Below are 19,644 nucleotides of genomic sequence, written 5' to 3'. Positions count from 1 at the left end.
GGTGAAGATTAATTTGAAAACTAATAAAGCCATTAAAGCATCTTGGATGTAACTGTAGTTATCAATATGTAATCAGAGTTAAATGAGATGGCAGACTTGAGTCTTGACCATGTTATAGAGTGAGTATCAGTAGCAGGAGCATCTTGTGAACACACTTGCAGGTTTTTGTGTTTGCATTTTCTAAAGCCAATATTATCCTTTGCTGATTCTGTTTCATAGGTTGTGGTCTTTTAGCTTCATTTTCATAGTGGCTTGTTAAAAAAGATTGTTTGGCACGTTCCTATCATGGAACATTGTTCTGAAGCAAAACCAGACTTATGTAAATGTTTAAAATATTTAATGCATGAGTTAAAAATCAGCCAGTAAATTTGGTTGCTTTGCTCATCTGCAGTAGTTAAGTTTGTTACTGTATTGCTCTAGTAAAGTATTACAAAGGTCCCTCTCCTTTCTAAAATCAAATCAAATTTATATTTTCCAGAAGCAACAAGTAATCAAATTGTAGATTTGTTGGCAAAATAAATTGTCTGGCATTCTGGCAAAAATAGCAATCTCTATACCTGATTGCAGTCTGTAACTTAGAAGCTTTCTTTTCTACTTAAAAATTGTAAAAGCTCAGCAGCTACTTCTAAGTTATTATTCAACTTACACTGCTTTTGGCAGAAATGCTCATTATTCCTGCTTTTGGATTTGGAAACTTAGTGCCATAATTTGTTGCTTTGGTGAGCAACAGCTGCTTCTAGATGCTTTGCGGTAGATTGAAAGTCCAAAGAAAGCCTCCGGTGTTCTTCCTTCCCAACGTCTCATTGATAGATGGCGCAGTGCACGATGCATAACGTGTTCCAGTCTGCCCTGTATGTCATTCCGGTGACACTATTAGACCCCATAGGACTCATAAATATACATATATATATATGGGGGTGGAGGCAGTGCAAGTCTCTTAACAGAGGCCAGTTAAACATTCATAGTAAAAATGTAAGGTAAATAAAGTTAATTGTGAAGAACCTCACAGGAACACAGACGCTGGAAGGGGCAACTGGGGAGATCAAGTCTAGTCTTGTGCTACCTTAGGCAACCAAGTGACATCCATTTTATAAGTTCATCAAACTCCAACTAAAAATAGTTAGGAAGTTTTTATTTCCATGGTGCTTATTGGACAGCTGTTTCAGAACCTCACTGCTCTGATTGTTACAAATGTGTCTCTAAATTCTAGCTTAAAAGTATTCCTGACCAGTTTATACTAATTTGTTCTTACTGGAGTGTTGCCTCTGAGCATCAATAGTTCTTTTCACTTCCTGGTGTTTAACCTTATATATACTTAATGACAGCAGTCGTCCTGAATCTCTTCTTTTGCTAGACTAAACCCATGCATTTCACATGCATTTCCTAGCAGTAGTTCTGGCCTAAATGGCTGTTTGTACTTTTTTGGTCCTTCCTTTATGCCAGCACAACTGTTTTGAAGCCACGCATCAAATGGATGTTGCCACTGATTACCTGCAATCCCACTCCCTCCTTTTTTTTTGGTTTGCATCATTTTTCACCTGAATGCTGCTCTGGCACTTTTCAAAGTGTGGCCCTGCAGATAGCTATGCTGTCATCCTTGGTGGAGGGGTGGACAGGGACAGAAATGAGCAGCAGAGGGAGGAACAGGAGAGAAGAGGAATGCTGTAAGCCAACCCTGCTGCTGTACGTGGTGCTTATCCTTAATTCAGGCTTCTTTAGATATGTCAACAGTTGTGCACTGCAGAAAATCTGAGTGTTGTGTCTGAAACAGCACGAACTAGTGAGTTCACAGGACAATTTTACCCTGATTTTGGTGACTGCAGTATACACATAACTTTAGTTACAGATCTACTTTTGTTTATCCTTTTGTCTAATTTAAACTAAACCAACTTCAGATTTTTGGTCCAAGGTTATGTCTGGCTCTTCTGTAATGTCGCTGCCATTTACCAAATGTGAGTCTAAAATAATAATTGCCTCTTGTTGGTTCAGTTACTGTTTGGTGAAGAATGCTGTTGCTATTATATTCAGAAGTATCTGGTTCCTACCATTATTAATAGAATTTATTTTCCAGTTTATATCTGAGAAGTTAAAGTTTCCCTCGGGGTATGGTTCACCACAATAGTTTTCTAATAACAACGCAAGCACAGTCCCAGAGCAGTTTTGACACAGTTATATTATTTCAGCTACGCTCTCTTTTCTTGTTTCTTTATACTCATTCATTAATTTTGCATTTGGCTTTGTTTCTTTCTTTCCTTCCTTCCTTCCTGAACAAACAAGACAAAGTCAGTGAACAGAGGCAGTATGTTTCATTACACTAACTAGTATAATTGGAAAAGGTAGATGAGCTTTTGGTCACAGAAGCCCAGTTTCAGGTCTGCAATGAATACAGATAACCATAAATATAATCAAAGCTAAACACAAGAACAGTTAGTTGCTCAAAGTGAGTTATTTAGTTCATATTTAAATTAAATACAAGGAAAATATATAAGGATATTATTATTATAAATAAAGAGATAAAGAGATTATCTTTGCTCAGGGGGTAATGGTAAGTATTGTTTTTTTGAGAACTCAAGGACCAGGATTTTAGTCCCAATACAATATTAGAGGATGAACCATGAGCAGATGCCTTCTTTACTATGGTAATGTATTATTACAGTGTATAGTAGAGAGAAGTATTAGCATAGTATTATCAGTTTTATTATGGTATGGTACTTGAAGTTTGGGGAATTTATTTCTTTACAATTTTATGTAGACAAAGAATATGAAATACTAAGCCATGAAACAAATGGTCAAGACTTCACCTGTGCATATATTTGTACTTGCTTGTAGCTTTTCATTAGTCTGCTGTGAGTTACATTGGCACAAAGTATAATCTGATTGACTGGTAGCAGTGTAACAACCTGTCTTTAAATGGTTACATGTGGTGATTTACTTCAAATGTTATGCCGTAGTTTTTGAAAGCAGTTTGAAAAAGGTAATTGCACTGTGAATTGGTTAGTTAGAAAGACTAACAGGTCTTTCTCAACTGTATTAATCTACATAAATGACTGATTCCTTGGTTCAGAAGGAGGACACAGGCTATCAGCATTTCAAAAATAGACAATTTCTGTTCTATATCAGTTTTCCATCTCTAACAGATATAGACAACCACTTGCTGACATTTATGGCAATTATTTATGAAGCTATCAAATTTATATGTATATTCCTTAATGCAGCTAGCCAACATATTAATAAAATCAGGTGGACCAGTCTTTTTTTGCTACTTTAAAGCAGTGCTCCGGAGCCATCTGGACCCTGCATTCAAGTTCTTGAAATCAGTGCAACTTTATTTTTTAGACTTGTTTGACAGGCTGAAATTAATATAAACAGTAGGTTCTGTGACTGTTTCAGTGTTTGCTTCTGATAATATATTGTTGGTCAGTGACAGAGCTGTGCTCTTTACTGTATTTCTAAAGCACATAGCACCATACCGGGTGAAGATAATGAATTACTCTTTTTCAAAGGCAACCTACCACTTTCTGTATCTGCTTCATATGCTGCACTATAGCATAGTTGTCAGCCTTTGCTTTTTTCCGGTTCTTGTTTTCCTGTACTTCTGCTTCATTTATATGTGAAACCTTGACACAGAGAGAAATCATATTTTTTCACCTTAATTTGGCACAATTTGGCACCCTTTCTGATATTATCCGAGGCCTTGAACCTAGTCTTGAGGAGGTTTGGCCTCAAGTTGTACCAGGGCTGTATTAACAATGTATGGAAGATGACATAGCACAGCCCGGAGGGAAGCAGCTCATGAAGTGCTGTCGTGTAACGGATTTGTACATTTGGGGTGCTGATGAGTGGGTTTTGGAGTGGGAGACAAAGGCGTTCTCAGAATGCTCGTACTTTTTAGGCTTCCTTTTGTTTTCATGAAAGCAGCTTCATTTCTCATAAACTTCTAAAGGAGATTCAAAATTTCAGCAGTCCAGTGGAGAAGCTGCTAAGACATTAGTCTCAGGTCTTGGCTGGTATCAGGGAGAGAGAGAATAGGGTGGAAGGAATTTTCTTTATTCAGGCTTCATTTTCAAAGTTTGAAAATTGTCAATATGCCGGGCATTGGTGTTTCTGTGTGCCTGTAGAAGCGAAAAGTAAACATTCTGTCTAGACTGGTATAGGAGGATTGGAAGAAACTGTGGTAACGAGGAAAAAAATCCTCATAATTAAATGTAAATAGGAATGTTGTCTTGTCTTGTATAAAAATAATCTTGGCAAGGCTATTTCTAGAAAATTTCTCATGTAGAAGAGGAGACTTTTAACAAAGAGTCTTGCCTTTAAACAGAAGCTCTGCATGCAGCCCTTCCCAGATTGGTGGCATTTTACTCTTGCTTTGTTTTTCCTTTAGGCCAAAATTGCCTGTCCTTTTATGTATGCTCCCTGCATTGTATGCCAAAACCTATCTGAGCATTTATGTGCACACCAGACTGATTTTGCAATAAAATTATACAACCACAGTGGCTAGTGTTAACAAAAATAGGTAATTAACATTAAATAACGTTAAGTAAATGTCTCTAATGGTGAGCTCTCTGTGTGTATTCTTATGTATTTTTAGCTATAGTCGAAGATCTTAACTTACCATACTTTACCATACCAACACATGCAGTTCTTTAAACTTGTGCAACTGAAATGGGGAGGCGGATAGTAAATCTCTGCCAGAGTTGTTCTTAGCAGCTCAAATGTTTAAAATCTCCCTGTTGCTTTTCTGAAGCTGCGAGCTGACCCTTCTGTGGTACTAAACACTACCAAGCAAATTTTACTCCTCAAATGCAAGCTCTCTTTTAATTATTGTAAAATTATTTTCACTGTCAGCTACTATTTTACATATAACTGAGGTGGTATTGTGTTCTCCAGATGGGCATTTTGACTATTTGGGTTTATGTTGGCCCTGCTTCAGCCAGCTGCCTGAGTCTATATCCTTCTCCTTCATACAACTAATTTGAGGTTTGTCTGAGCAGAGGGGGAGGTGGGGATGCCGGTACTTCCAATGCCAGTATCTTCTTACCTTTGGTTTGGGGTTCATTCCTCCAAAATACAACCTTTTTTCAAGTCCTATTCTCTAATTTTTCCACCCCCAGAGCTTCAGGACTGGTTTCTTTTATTATGCATATTTTGTATATGCAAATCCAGAGGCTTGTACACGGTATGCAGCCCTGTCTTCCTTTATAGACCGAAAAATGGTAACTGTGTTCAAATGGGGTATGCAAATTTGGAGTGCAGTTTACCGGTTGGATATAACAGGAAGCTTAGGAGCACTTCTTTAATGGAATTGGAAATAGCCACAAATTAAACTGACAAAACTTGCCTAACTTCCCCCCAAAGCGGGATCATCATCTGATGCTGCTGGGGATGAATGCAGGTGTGCTTCGGCATTATTCTGGAGATTCTTTTGATGCTGAAAACAGATTAACATGGAGAGGAGAAGGGGTTATGGAGGGGGAAAAAGGGAACAGAGCAAGTATACGAAGGGAGAAAAGATGAGCGAAGAAGAGCGAGTCTGGACTGGAGGTGACAGGAAAAAAGGCAAATCACTCCCTCCTTTCATGGAAAAAAAAGGTTTGGGGAAAAGGGCTGGTAAGTTGTAGGTAGTATTCTAGTCTCAGCTTGGTGTGCTTCAGTACCTGTTCTGCTCTGGCATCTTCGTATAAGTAGACCATAGCTTTCAAAATCATATAGCAGTGAGATGATCACCAGGGAGAAGGATCTTGCATCACCTCAATTATATGTGGAGACTTTGAAGGGATGATGGCAGGGACGGAGAGAAACTGCGTAGCGGTTGAAAAGCATGACCTCTTGAGTGGATGATCTCCACAAAATGAATGGGGAAAAAAACAGGATAAAGAGTGGGGAAAAGGCTGGAAAAGAGAAGACAGGATAATGTATGGGAGAAATGGTAAGAAAAGACAGAATAAGTAACTGAAATACACTGAAAGGAGAAAAAGATATGAAATCCTGGGGAAAAATGCAAGCAGAGGAAAGTTGATATAATTTTATGTCTAGCATTTTCTTTCTTCTGGTATTTCAGTGAACTGAAAGAAAATCAGGTACATTTTTTTTTAATATTGGGATTTCCTCCTTCAAATACCTGAAAAACAGCTGGGTTGCTTTTTTTTTTTTTTTTTTTTTTAACTATATGTGTGTGTGTATATGTGTGTATATATATATTCATAAAGATTAGTGAAAGGACAGCCTTTGCTTGCACAGCAGCAGAACTAAGACAACCCTTCTGTCTAACTAAGGCTGAAATATAGGTGATTTATATAACCAGGATTATTAGTATATAAATTACAATAACCTTTTCTCTCTTTTCTGGCAATAGAGTGAAACTATCTGTATAAAATCTGCAATGGTTAAAGGAGTAAATTTTCAAGGGAGTAACAACTGCAGCTTTTCCTCCCATGGTCCATTACGCAGCAAACATTCAGTACAAATATAAAATTATTTGTTCCAATGAACACTAGCAAACTATTTTTTTTCTTGTGTATGTATTGTGTGCAGTTCTTGGTTTTTATAATCTACAAATTACTGTGTGGTTTTTATTCTTTACTTCAAAAATGCAAAATAACTCTGTTTTTGTAGCGTTTCAGTGATTATGATTTTCTTAGACTGAATAGTAACTCAGATCTGTCTGTTTTCATAAATATCAAAGGTTTTATGTTTGTCTGCAAATATATTAGATGGTAGTTTGTTATCCTCTGGATGGAACAGGTAAAAGAGAGACCTCTGATTTATTTTAGAATGAGATTTATTTGATAAGGGTAAAAGCTGTGTATGGTCCTGCTGGCCAAACAGTGGCTCTAGAAAGGACTTCCATCTTGCTTCTAAAAATATCTTTTAATTATTAAGTCTGTTACCTGTTTTTAATTTATTATAAACTACCTTTTGAACTAGAATCTCGGTATGCAAAAATCATTTTTATACTTTCAGGGCTGTTGGGCCACGGCTTATATTGAGGATGACGTTAGGAGCCGAAATTACTAGCCAGGTCAAAGCCTCTTCCTACATTGCCTCACACCAAAACCTCCTGAGATGGGACCTGTCACCAGAGCAAATCAGAACAAGAACAGAAGAACTGATCAGGAAGACAAAGCATGTATATGACAGTGTTGGGATGCTTAGTGCTGAAGAAGTAACACATGAGAATACTGTACAGGCTTTGGCAGATATAGAAGTGGAATATGCAGGTTAGTGTGCCTTTTATGTGATTCTTTACTTAGCACATTTTGTCCGCCCATTAAAAAACATTGAGGAACGATTGTTACCACTTTACAATTCTGATCCATGCTGCTCTTGTGTAGAATATGTAGAGGTCTCATAAGGGTCCTACAGTCATTGCCATTTTTCTGGGAGTCTCAACAATATGTAATTTGATCATACGTAAAATTCTGCTACGTTATTGTAGAGGCAAAATTTAGGATTAGTAAAACTGATGTGCTGATCTTTTTGACACATCCAGAGAACTGCACTGGGCACCTGTTTTCTTTTTGCATGTGAAGCTCTACTGTGTACAACCACTAGGGGACAATGTGCAGCTGCATAAACTACAGTGTCTGTGATACATATAATACATTCAATACATTCTGAGTACATTTCTGCAGACACTGTAGAATCTGACTGAGAAAAGCAAGCCAAATTGAATAATGGAAAGTTTAGTAAATTCTTAATGGAGAAAAGGTCATGGATGAGTATGGAGGAATTTTTATATTCTCTTTTTTAAGAGCATTCTTTACCTGCTCACTATTATATTATGGCTTGCAAGTACTTGAAGAAACTAGGGAAAGGTACTCATGTCTAGATCGTTTTGAATGAATTATTAGGACATGCCAGCATATAAATGGAGTTTAATGGATGAACACAGGTCATTCAGTTAACTTTTGTCAGTCAGGTGAAATAGAAACATAAAAATGTGATTGTGGTGCCTTTGTTTGGAGAGGAAAAAAAAAAAACCCTGTCATTCTGCATGGCTCCCAAAAAAGTAGCATCTCTAACAAAATGTCAGGTTCTCCTAAATCTTTCAAAAATCCATGGTGGCAACGGAAGTGTTGTAAGCAAGCACCTTGGCTTCAAGCTCTGAGTCTTCACCTTGCAAAAATGAGCGGCCTGCAGCACAAATGGCTGTACTGTATGTAATATTAGTTTGTGCCCGAACTGTAATTCTGACTGGAGTTGTTGCTGGCAGGAAGACTGAATAATCTTCATCCAAGCAGCTTCCTCTTAGATTCGATTTTAAATGTACCAGTGAATTTGGTACAATTATTTGCAAGCCTTTACACCAAAGTAAAAAACTTCCTGCTTTAAATTATAAAGAAAATCTCTTTGATTCAGAAAATAGTGGCCATCAGTGGCCACATAACCATCCAGATTACATCTTCCAAGTGTGCTTTCTTCTCTACATGCCATTGCAATAGTAGGTCATATCTAATCTTTTAATGCTAATCTTCAAAGCTGTATGTGAAGTTAGCATTACTTAACTCTGAAACACCCCATGGTATATGATAAGGACATATTACCACCACAGCAGACTTCCATTAGAACCTCAAATTTAAGTCCCGCATGGCCCTTTCACATGCACATGAAAGTGAGAGTGCTACCCCGGTAATTGGAACTCATTATCAGAAAAGACACAGATTGCAACAGACCTTACGTTTCACTTGAAAGCTGCCAAAACTCACTTCATCATTTTGAACCATCTTGGCTTGATGACATGAGGAAAAAAGTTTCCTGTGGACTTCAAGAAGAACTGTTCGCCCATGCTTGCATTCCATAGGTTTCTAAACGGAATATCTGAGAAGATCTCAGTGTTTGATTTAAAAAAAAAAAAAAAAAAAAAAGCATAGGTTACCTAAAATTACAGTGCTTTACAACTTCATCGTAGGATTATTATTACTCTAAGTTTCTTTTTTTTGCTTTGAGGGGCAAAAAATTAAATTATAATTGGCTTGAAATAACTTAATTCAGCTCATCATGGCAATTTGTTCTTATTTTAGCACCTCTATTCAGTGTCATAAAGATGCAATATGCCTTTGCAAAATAAGGATTCATCTGATCTCAAAAGTACATTTAAAAACAATAGTCTAACTCAGCTTCTGACCTCTAGAAGTTCAAAATACATAGACAGCATCCTTTGCAGTTGCCTTATTGTTTCCCCTTAAATAAATAAGGAAAGAGAGGGCACTGTTTGACACTGTTCTGTCATGCCAATGTAAAAAAAATTTCAGGACAGATGGGCATGTTTGAAAGATTCAGAGCTTTTCAGTTTAAATACTGAAAGGGAAGCATCTGTGCCAGCTATGAAACAGTATCAGTCTTCTCTGCTTACAAATGGTTCAAAAATCATAGATCACATTTATATACATTTCAGTTGACTTCCTAGAAGTATCACAAGGATGAAACAATTAGACTTTGGTAATGGACGGTTTCTGTAAAATACTAGTTTGTTATAATGGTATGCAGTTTTATCCCTTTACCAATTCATTTTTACTTTAGCTGTAATCACTTCACTAGCTTCAGGGCTGATCTGAAGCTTCAGGTTTCTTTGGGTACTTGTTTCTTATGTTCTATTAATATTGGAGAGAGGGGAAATTACTAGAACAGTTCATTTGTAAGTACAGGTTCCTTATCCTTAAAGTGTCATCGCTTTTTATTTAAACAGTGGAAAGAAGCATGCTGGATTTTCCCCAGCATGTGTCGCCTGACAAAGAGGTGCGCTTAGCAAGCACAGAAGCTGATAAAAAGCTTTCTAATTTCGATGTGGAGATGAGCATGAGAGAAGACATATTTCAGAAGATTGTTTATTTGCAGGTAAATCACAAGGACATTACTGTGCATAACTTGTGGAAATGTAGATAAAATTCCAGCAGTGAAAAGAATTTATCTAAACAAGTTAGTATGTGCTATGTTTTTCAAAACACGCATCACTGCATTTGCTTCACCCGTTCCTGTACCAGTCAAATCTTTCCAGGGAGACACAGCTATCCAAGTGGGGACTGCAGTTCCTCAGAAACTTAAGCTGCCCTAGGCTGGTGTTCCTGCTGTTTGCCTCCCATCTCTAGGTGTGTGTTTCCTTCTCTCTCCATTGAAATAGCTTTGACATTTGTCTAATCTTCCAGTGAGCTGGTTCAGGAAGCTAGACCAGCAGAAGGAAACCCAGTAGGAAAAATAAAGTGAATTGTTTTCTGCTGGCTAAGCTTCCTGAACTGGTTTGCCCGGAGCATCACCAAGTGGAGAAGGAAAGAAAGGGGCAGTATAGCAATCTCTATTTTGATTGGCTTGTGCTGCTTTTGAATTTGAATCCAAGGTTGTGCTTTATCTCTGAAGTTGTTGAGAATTTAAAATTTTAAGTTATAAAAGTTATTGCTAGTAACATACAACTGGGAGTGACCTCCACAGTCTTCTGTTCCGATCTGCTGTTTATAAGGCAGCCACGTTGTATACTCCTTCTTACGTGTTGCTTAAGCCTCAAAATAATACTAAAACTAAATTGAAAGATATGTTTACTGTTTGAACAAGTTTCTATCCCTTTGCATTTTTGTTGCATAGTTTCCCTTCTAAACTGAGCACCTGCTTGGATGTTGTATTCTTCACCTGTACTGCTTATTTTGTTGCTCAAACAGAAAGAATGTTTGTTTTGGGGGTTTTGTTTTTGTTTTTGTTTTGTTCCCCCCCCCCCAAATGCATCTACTAACATTTAATTATCATTTTTCAGAAGGGTAATTTAAAAATAATGCCCAGAAACTATTTAATGTGAACACCTGAAGCACCTGCATCTGTCCATGCTCCAAATGTGAATCTTCCCTTCCATCTCACCTACTTTTAAACTTCTTGTGGTGCTAATAATACATTGGAGCACTATTTCTTGGAGTCATTGTGCTTTTTGCAATGTTGACTGGGAGCCAGAGTTATGTTTGCAGCATCGTATAAAAGTACCTTCCAATACCACTGTCTTCTATTGCTGTGTCTTCTAGGTGCATTTTCAAGTGTTTTCCTCTAACTGAGTATCGTTTACACGTACGTGTAGGTATTTCATAGTCTCGTTTTGAAGACCTTTTGATGTATGTTGAGAAATAGTGCCTTATGTTGAGGGTTTTTTTCCCCCCTAATCTGTTGCTATTCATTAAATTTTGATATGCATTTATTACTTGCTGTGATTTCCCCCCCCCCAGTACACAGATAAAGTTAGAGATAATCTGTAATATCTGTGTATCTATCTATTTTTTAACTTAGAGGAATCTCTAATAGTACTGGTAGTGAAAGTAGTTCTAGTAGTGAAAACCAATTGCTATTATTCAGCAGTATTACTTTCTCTTAATTTTTTATATTTTTATTTGATGCTTTCGTACTTCATTTTCCTTTGCAGTAATATCTGTCTTTTATAACAATTACAATTGTTACTTAAATCTTCATTTAATTTTTTTAGGTATCTTTTTCTGGCTGAACTGCAGCATGCAGGCATGTTTTAGTCTTAGCTTTCCAGAGGTATGACCTGCACTAAGATCTGAGCATTCATCAACTTCATAATAGCTAAGAAAGTAGTAACACTTTTTGCTATAGGAAGGCAGATGTGAAATTGCCAACAGTGCAAGACCAAGCGAGTCTTGCTACTTTCTGATCATAATACAAAATTCTTGCCTAATTCATCTTCTCCTGTTAGAAACTCTTAGTTGAAATGTCAGGTGCCAGGAGCAGATGAAAAAGGGTCCTCCACAAACAGAGATGTTCTGTTGAAGTCATTTTATCATTTTAAACAAACCAGTAAAACATTTTGATTAAATCAGGGGTTTTTTTGTAGCCTTGTTGAGGATGTAATAGTTGGGATACATGAGTTCAGTTTCACGGTCTTGGAGGGGGAGGGGCAGATTACAATACAATAAAGGGAATGAGGCCCCTCACACTCGGAGCTTATTTATAGTAGAGATAATCCACTACATGATGACTAAATCTCCTAGCTCTCAGTGACATCTTAAACATTTTTGCTCCCTTTATCCAGGACTAAACCTATAAAAGTTATTAACTGTTCATGATTCTTCTTGAATTCTGCTTTATTTAAGAATAGTTCATGGTGGAAAGTGTGTGACATATTTAAAAATGTGGAAATAATGTGGTTTTTTTATTTTCCCAACACATTGAGGGAAAAATGCCACTTAGGTTTGTTATTGAATGTGTTCCAAATCTTATTCTTCAGGAAACTTTTACTTTGGGGTCTGAAATTTTGAATAAAAGTGAATTTGGTAGTGCAACTATCCTTTTAAATGTTTTCACTCCTAACATCTGCACATGTTGGCTAGCAGAGGCTTGTTTAAGAATGTTGCCAGTCTTCTCCACCCACACGCCCTTAGGAAACTCGGCCTGATGTAAACAGCTGCTGCTGCGGTTTTTCTTCCTGATATTCTAAGTAGGTTTCACTTCTTACTCTGCCTCAAGACTTCTTCATGGAATGGGGTAGCATAGTTGTTCAAAAACAAATATAAATGGTATTTAAAATCATCAGCCATGACCATTTAAAAATTCTGTGAAGTTCCAAAATTTCATGTGTAGTAGTATACTCACAATTAGCACTTCTGTTGCAGTTGTTGTTCATCAAAGGAACAGTGAATGGCATGGAGCATCCTGAACAGACACAAGATGACTGCAGAGCACGCTTAGTTCCTCTGCCTGTGAGAGTTTATACAGTTGCTCATCCTTAAAGTCCTGACTAGTCCTCTTGAATGTGGCTGTCCTTGCCTCAAGCATGTCTGTGATGGAGATAAGCTTCCCAAAGGCTACTGTTAAGACTAGAAGCTACTTGATATTGCTGCCTTGTAAAGTGTATGCAGAGATGCACAGTAATCAGGAGGAGGAGGAAGAACCCTAAATTAGCTTTCTCCTTTCTTTCAAAAGAATCTCTTTCTCTTTCTTAGCTCTAGAAGGAGCCAATGTTCACTGGCTGTAAGGGCTTACAATTAGTATTTATGAATCCCCTCCTTCTGCCTAAAGTGTCTACTGGGTTCAGGCCCAAGAGATGTTCGGGAGCGTGACAGTTCCATTTTCAAATATGTCTGATGAGGGTGGGGGAATCCCTCACAAGACCTGAGTAACTCAGACTTTTCACAATCTTCTCTCCTTAGTTGTTACTTCAATAAAAGAAGTGTCTCTTTAGAGATCAGATGACTCACATTTTTTCAGACCCTTTCTGTTTCTGAGCCTTGCAACACAGCACAATAAAAATGTTAATGCAATGACAGTATCTACATTTTTCACCTCTATCATGTTGAAGTCACGCTTTTCCTATCATATCAATCTTAGCCCAGAAAAAAAAAAGGGAATTGTGAGTTGCCTAGTGGAAAAATGATACATCAAAATTCTAATTATTTCAAATATCAAATACTGTTTTACTCAATATCACAGCATTACTTGAGAATCCTAGACGTAGTGCTTGGTAGCATATGAACTTTATCAAGCTGCAGAATAGCAGGGTGTACTCTTTGCCGGAAGCAGAATAGGAAGTCTGAGAGTCGCAGGGAAGAGGATAATAGCATTCCTATTATTTCTTTGTGTTGGGAAGTATTCTGTATGGTTTATCTTACGCATTTATCACAAATAAGGCTTGAAAATGTGAGATTTGACTTGGGGAGGAGACAGGTTCCTCCCGAAAGGAAGGATATATCTTTTTACATCACTTTAGGAGAGCAAAACAGCAGAGGCCCAGAGCTGCAAAAAAATTATAGCCGCGGTGAAGAGTGCACCGTGTAACCGCAGTACTCGTACATTATTGACTTCGGCTGTGTGGTGACCTACACTAGTTTTCTCATCCAACTCTAAAAAAAAGTAATCTTTAAAAGAATTACCTGTAAACAGATAATATTAAAAAGAAAAGGTATTCTTCATCATTTGACTATGGTATTATCAGTAAACTAAGTTAAATCTGCCTAATGCTTTAGAAGAGTTGGTTTCCCACAAAGTGAAATGATTGTTGTCAGTACTTTTTTAATTGGACTGAAAAATTCTTGTGCATAGGTGTATTGTGCCCAATTGTACTAATGCTTAGCAGTTCTGAACTTCTGCCCTTCCTCACTGCATGTTGAGCAGGAGTGAAGACTTGTAACTATTTTCCTTGAAGAGCAAAAAGAAAGCTGAACTCATTCTAAATTCTTCCATGATTCTAAAAACCCATCTCCACTAATCTTTTATCCTATACATCTATATATAGGCTATATATATACATCTATATTTACACCTATACATAGGAGATCTTGCCACTGAGGAACACTGCTGAAGAATAGGACAATACCAGTGGTTATGATCACAGAAATACTGTTTAAAATAGGGAGTGGCTGGTTTTCCTCAGTCTCTACTAAACTGTATTAGCACCTGAGCAGTTTTCTTCTGCCTGTTCCAGTTGACCACTTGAGGTTTTGAGAGAACAGGTCAGTCTCTGTGTGATTATTCAGTCACTTGTATTTTGAACTTTGCTTTTCAGTGGTCGCAGTCCCACTGAGCTTATCCTGTGTTTCTTGTCAGTAGATACTTTTGGCTCCCAGCCTACAGAATGGCAGTGTATCAGCTTTCATCAAAAAAGGAGGTGGTAAGAAGCCACTTTAGTATTAGCTGTGTGTTAAATACATATCTAATTTTTTTTCTTTTTCAGAAAAAAATAGGATAAATTTGTCATCAGCTGTCGTCATCGTACTTCTGTACTCACTCAGGCTGTCTGCTTTGGCTGGACATTACATCAGACTTTGTTGTAAATTATGGAATATCTATGTGATTGCATTCATTCTGTTGTCAGAACCTTTGTTACACTTCACTAATAGATTTGATCACACCAGTGAGGCGCTGGCAAGAGTGGGCATCATTTATGTGTTGTGATTGTGTGAATTCTTTTTAAATCAGAGTTGGAAAAATACTTGTTTCAGAGTTGTTATTATTTTTTATTTTCTTCTAGGGTACAATTGGGTTCTTGTCGCTCATCCTCTCTGTTTAAGGGAGAGATAATTTGCACTGACAGGTCATTAGTTGACGGTTGTGTAACTCTAATAAAATTTGCATGTTTCAACATCCTTACTTTTCAGAGATGCCAGTCAAGAATTAATTGTAAGTAGGTAAGTTGATGAGAGGGTTGTTAAGACAAGTCAGAGCTGATTCCAACAGCTTCCAACATTTAAGGTGAACTTTAAAATACATCTTTTTTAACAAGTGCTATAACTCGTACCTTTTTAAAATTTTCACTTTATGATGGTGGAAGGTGAAGTTAAAATAGTTAGAGCATTATTTTCAATTTAGGACAACAGTGGTAAGTTTCCGAATTAAGTTGTTATGGTCCAGTTGGTTTGAATGGATGTTTCTTTTTAAGTTAGACTCTCACAGGATTGTTTTAGTGGTCTGTTGCAACCAGTATCTTGTCTTTTAATGTCAGTTGCTTTAGAAAATGATCGTTCAAGAATCTTCATAATGGCACAACCAGCCTTAGAAATACTGATTATTTGTTGTCAATGATTTGTTCTGAAAGGTGAAGATTTGTATGCTTGAATTTTATCTCATCTGATACTTGCAGTGAGCCCTGAAACCGTGTTTCCTTATGGCACTTCTGCAAGTTAATGATGTTGTAAGAAAGCTACAGAAAGAGCTTAAGTGCACTGTACTACAAACATAAAGGACTTGTCATTATGACAGCATGTAAATGCTTCTGTTCTTTTACTAGATATCACAGTCAGAAACAAGAAAATTGCTTTACAACTTTTTTACATCAATGAAAGAATATTATTTTATAGGGTAACTTTTTAAAAACACTAAAATCCAGGATGCTGCACTGTTTCTGTAGTGCTGTTCTAAAGAACAGGTCTGTTCAGACCATTCTTTTGGTAGGTATGTTTCTCACACCGTGTTGTGAAAGAAATTTCCATTATCCTCTAATGTCATTTCAGCAAACCTGCAATCTTGCAAATGTAAAGCCTGAAACAAAGCGATATCTAGAGAAATCAGTTCAAATGGGAAAAAGGAATGGACTCCATCTTCCTAAAGAAGTGCAGAATGTAAGTATGGGTTCTTAGATTGTAAAGCAAAGTGAAAAAATTGTTGAAAGGATGAAATTATGGTTGTGTAACTAAACTATTAAGCACATATTTGAACTTAGTTCTTTTGGAGCTTGCTTAATTACTGCTCTAATCTTAACTGTCTGTTCTTAGTCCCACATCCATCCTCTAAACTTCAATCATTTAAAGGTTTTTAAGTTAGTTAGATTCCCACAGTACTCAGTGGATAGAGAAGGTGTCGCCTGTCTTAGGTTTCTTTTAATCTGAAGGACTATCTGGAAGAAGTTTGCTATATCTTCTGATCAGAGAAGACACCTAAATTACTGAATTCCTTGGATTCCTAACCAAGAGGCCTCTTAACCAAGAGCTTCTTGGATTCTTAACCAAGAGGCCTTGCAAAAATGCGAACTGTGAGTCCAGGCTTCAAAGTGTGTATGTCATGATCATTGCAAAGACACAGCTATTTTAATTTCAAATATTAGCCAACGTTGTAAGTCCAAGATTTTCAAAGATGCTAGTGATTTTGGATAACAAACTTGAGGTAGCTTCAAGGGAGCTCAGGCAGCACTGAGAATCTTGGCCCCATGAAGGGAGGATTTGCTCAAGCATATTAAAGCTGAAAATCATGAAGTAAAGTTTTCGCATTTGAGATGCTGAAATAATTCTCCTTAAATTCTGGCCTGTTATGTAACAGTCTAGATTTATGACTCTTGAATAGATTTCCCTTTGCTGAAAACAATCATTCGTCATGCACATCCTTCAGTTAGTGGGACCATTGTCTTATATGTATTTACATTCCGTAAAGGCAGCTGATTCTTCTAGAAGAACTTTTAAATGCTCTGTAAGCAGACAATAGATGAATTACATTTAAGTAAAATCTTGACTAATGATAGTCTATGCCAAATTTGTATTTGTGTAGTGTTGTTACTGGTAAATACTGTTTACGTGAACTTGACAGTAAAGGGCAGAGACATGCTGTAAGATATATGAGAAAATGTTTCAGAGAAGTGAAAGGATTTAGAAAAGATTTTTGGAATGCTCTTCTACACCATGGCTCTATTCTCCTCCTTTAGTCTTACATTCACAATCCCAAAGGAGTGCTTTTCAACTGGTTGCATGCTTTTTATTCCCTCGATTCCCCTTGATTTTAGTGGATATTTTTATATTCAAAATTAGGCTTTTCAAATATGAGAAAATAACTAAATGAAGGCACATAATGCTATTCAGAGAAGTTTTTAACATGGTCAGTACCCTCTGAGTTGAATTTTTTGAAATGTTTTGAAATGTTATTGGAATGGTAGCCCCGCCCGGGATTCATTGGCAGCAGTATTGCTCAGGACCACAAGAAAATAAAAAGGTAAAAGTGAGCCTGAACCTTGCTAGAAAAAGTGAAATGCTATTCATGTGTAGGTTAGTAATTGCCAAGCATTCAAAGTTTGTTTTTCGAGTAAGTTTCAGTTTATATTTGATTTAGGAAATAAAGACAATGAAGAAAAAATTGAGTGAGCTGTGTATAGATTTTAACAAAAACCTGAATGAAGAAAACACATTTCTTGTATTTTCTAAGCAAGAACTTGGTGAGTAGTACACTTGCTTTTTTCATTTCTTCAGTTCTCCAGTTGTATTAGAGTAATCTTTCTTGGCCCACTGAGTGATAGTTAGATAAAATGGAATCCTGGCTGCATTCCAGTCTTCTCTATTTCCTTGTTAATCCTTCCCCAAGGTTAGTTCAGAATTACCCTTTGTAGAGTTAAGTTCTTCATAGACTACGGCTTCCTGGACTGTTTGCCTTGCATAAATTTAGTGTATCTGGCCTGCTTTTTTTCATAACTTTACTTTTCTCTGCCTCTTTTTGTCTGTTCTCTGCCATCAGGCAACCCAGTGTGTATTTTGTTCATTACAATTATCTGAAAAACTTTTCTATCCTACAAGATAGTTAAGCTACTTCAATCATTTAAATGCTGGTTTAAAAATTTCATGTGATAGGGGACTTGGGGATTCATTATCTGAGGGGCACAGTATAAAATGTTCTTTAATAACACTAGAGAAGATATTTTAAAAGCCATATTCAATTTTAATCTAGCCCTACATTTATTTCTCTTTTGCTCACAAGTAAAATGTTACCAATTTTCATTTTGCTTGGTTTTGATTTGAATAAGTATTGGCAAATAGTTGTAAAAAGAAGAGTTGTTTTTCTGTGGAGACTCCTGATGTTAAATTGAGTTGTAGCAAAACAAATGCATTAATCTCACAAAATGAGAGGGGGGTAGCTAATTCTGGTGAACATGGTTTATTAAATTATGTTCCACAGAAGGCCTTCCCGATGACTTTATTAAGAGTTTAGAGAAGACTGTGGAAGACAAGTATAAAATAACTTTGAAGTATCCCCACTATTTTCCTGTCATGAAGAAGTGCTGCATTTCAGAAACCAGGAGAAAATTGGAATCTGCCTTTAACACAAGATGCAAAGAGGTACCTCATATATCAACTGTTCTACCACAGGGTAATGACAGAGTTGAAAAATGGAGCTAGCTGTTCAAGTGTTAGGTTTGAGCTCTATATATCGTCTAGCACTACTAAATCAAAACCTGTCAGTGCAGTCTTTAACGTTTCCTCGTTCCAGTTTATTGTTATGGATGAAGACTGTAGGAGCTGATGATCTGCGTGTGTGTGTCAAAGTTTCACTGGTGCTGTTAACAGAAGTAGGATCTTGTTCTGTTGCCAGATTTCCCTACAATGTAATCTGCAGCTACTTGTTGGCACTTTCCTCCCAGAGGAGGCTTTCTGAGTGTAGCTTCTGAAGTGGGATTCTTTAGAATGAAAGGGGTTGTTTGAGTGCACATTTTAATTATGAAATGCAGGTGAAATGTGAAATAAATGCTGTTTTTTTAAAAAAAAAAAAAAAAAAGTCATTTAATTATCTGAAAAATAGCTGGAAACATGTCTTATAAAGAGGAGAAATCATTTCACAAATAATTTGTTTGAAACTGATGAGAGCAGACACCCAGATAGGCACAAAATAATGAAAAGAGTAGAAAGGATAGAAGAAGTGTCATTCAAGCAATTGTACCAACCATTCGTTAGAGAACAATGGCAGAGTTGAGCTTTTATACTTAAAGTGCTGGGAAATGTGAAGAGTACAAGATAAGATAATATGGCACCAAGAACTGAACACTGTGTTCGAAAGCTAGCACATTTAAAGGGATATGCTGTTAAAGCTGTGGGACCATCTTCAAACCTAGTGTTCTACACGTACCTTGTAAAAAGGTTTTTCCCAGTGAAATCATGCTTTTCCAGAAAACGGAGAATAACACAGCTATATTTTCAGCTTCTAAGGGACCCTCCTCTACATTTAGGCCAGGGCTTGAGTTTTTTGTGTTTCAGATGAATGTTATCCCTTCTCACTCTGACTGCTGTTGTCAGAGTGAACAAAATAAGGAAACTTGCAAACAAGCTTTGCGTGTTGGCCTAGTAGTCTGTCCTTACCGTTAGTCTTTGCAGTCTGTCTTCAGCAGGAACTAGCAATTTAAGCCTCCTCGAAGTTGTATCCCTGTTATCTTTCATGTGTTTAAATGATTGAGAAAGGAAATCAACTCTTTGTAAC

The 19,644-nt window shown here is 37.0% G+C and overlaps 1 protein-coding gene across 1 annotated transcript in view; it reads left to right on the top strand.

Annotated features, from left to right (window-relative positions):
• The window catches only part of LOC135324729 (neurolysin, mitochondrial-like), a 39,639-nt gene that overhangs the window by 5,063 nt on the left and 14,932 nt on the right, over nucleotides 1-19,644 (top strand). The window contains exons 2-6 of the mRNA XM_064501588.1: nucleotides 6,961-7,217; nucleotides 9,686-9,834; nucleotides 15,933-16,040; nucleotides 17,515-17,617; nucleotides 18,352-18,512. Coding sequence (XP_064357658.1) covers nucleotides 6,961-7,217; nucleotides 9,686-9,834; nucleotides 15,933-16,040; nucleotides 17,515-17,617; nucleotides 18,352-18,512 — 778 coding nt within the window. The remainder of the gene's footprint in view (nucleotides 1-6,960; nucleotides 7,218-9,685; nucleotides 9,835-15,932; nucleotides 16,041-17,514; nucleotides 17,618-18,351; nucleotides 18,513-19,644) is intronic.

Source organism: Dromaius novaehollandiae, chromosome Z (assembly GCF_036370855.1).
Source record: "Dromaius novaehollandiae isolate bDroNov1 chromosome Z, bDroNov1.hap1, whole genome shotgun sequence".
NCBI lineage: Eukaryota > Metazoa > Chordata > Aves > Casuariiformes > Dromaiidae > Dromaius > Dromaius novaehollandiae.
The sequence above is the reverse complement of the archived record's forward strand: the minus strand, read 5'-3'. Positions and strand labels throughout refer to the sequence as shown.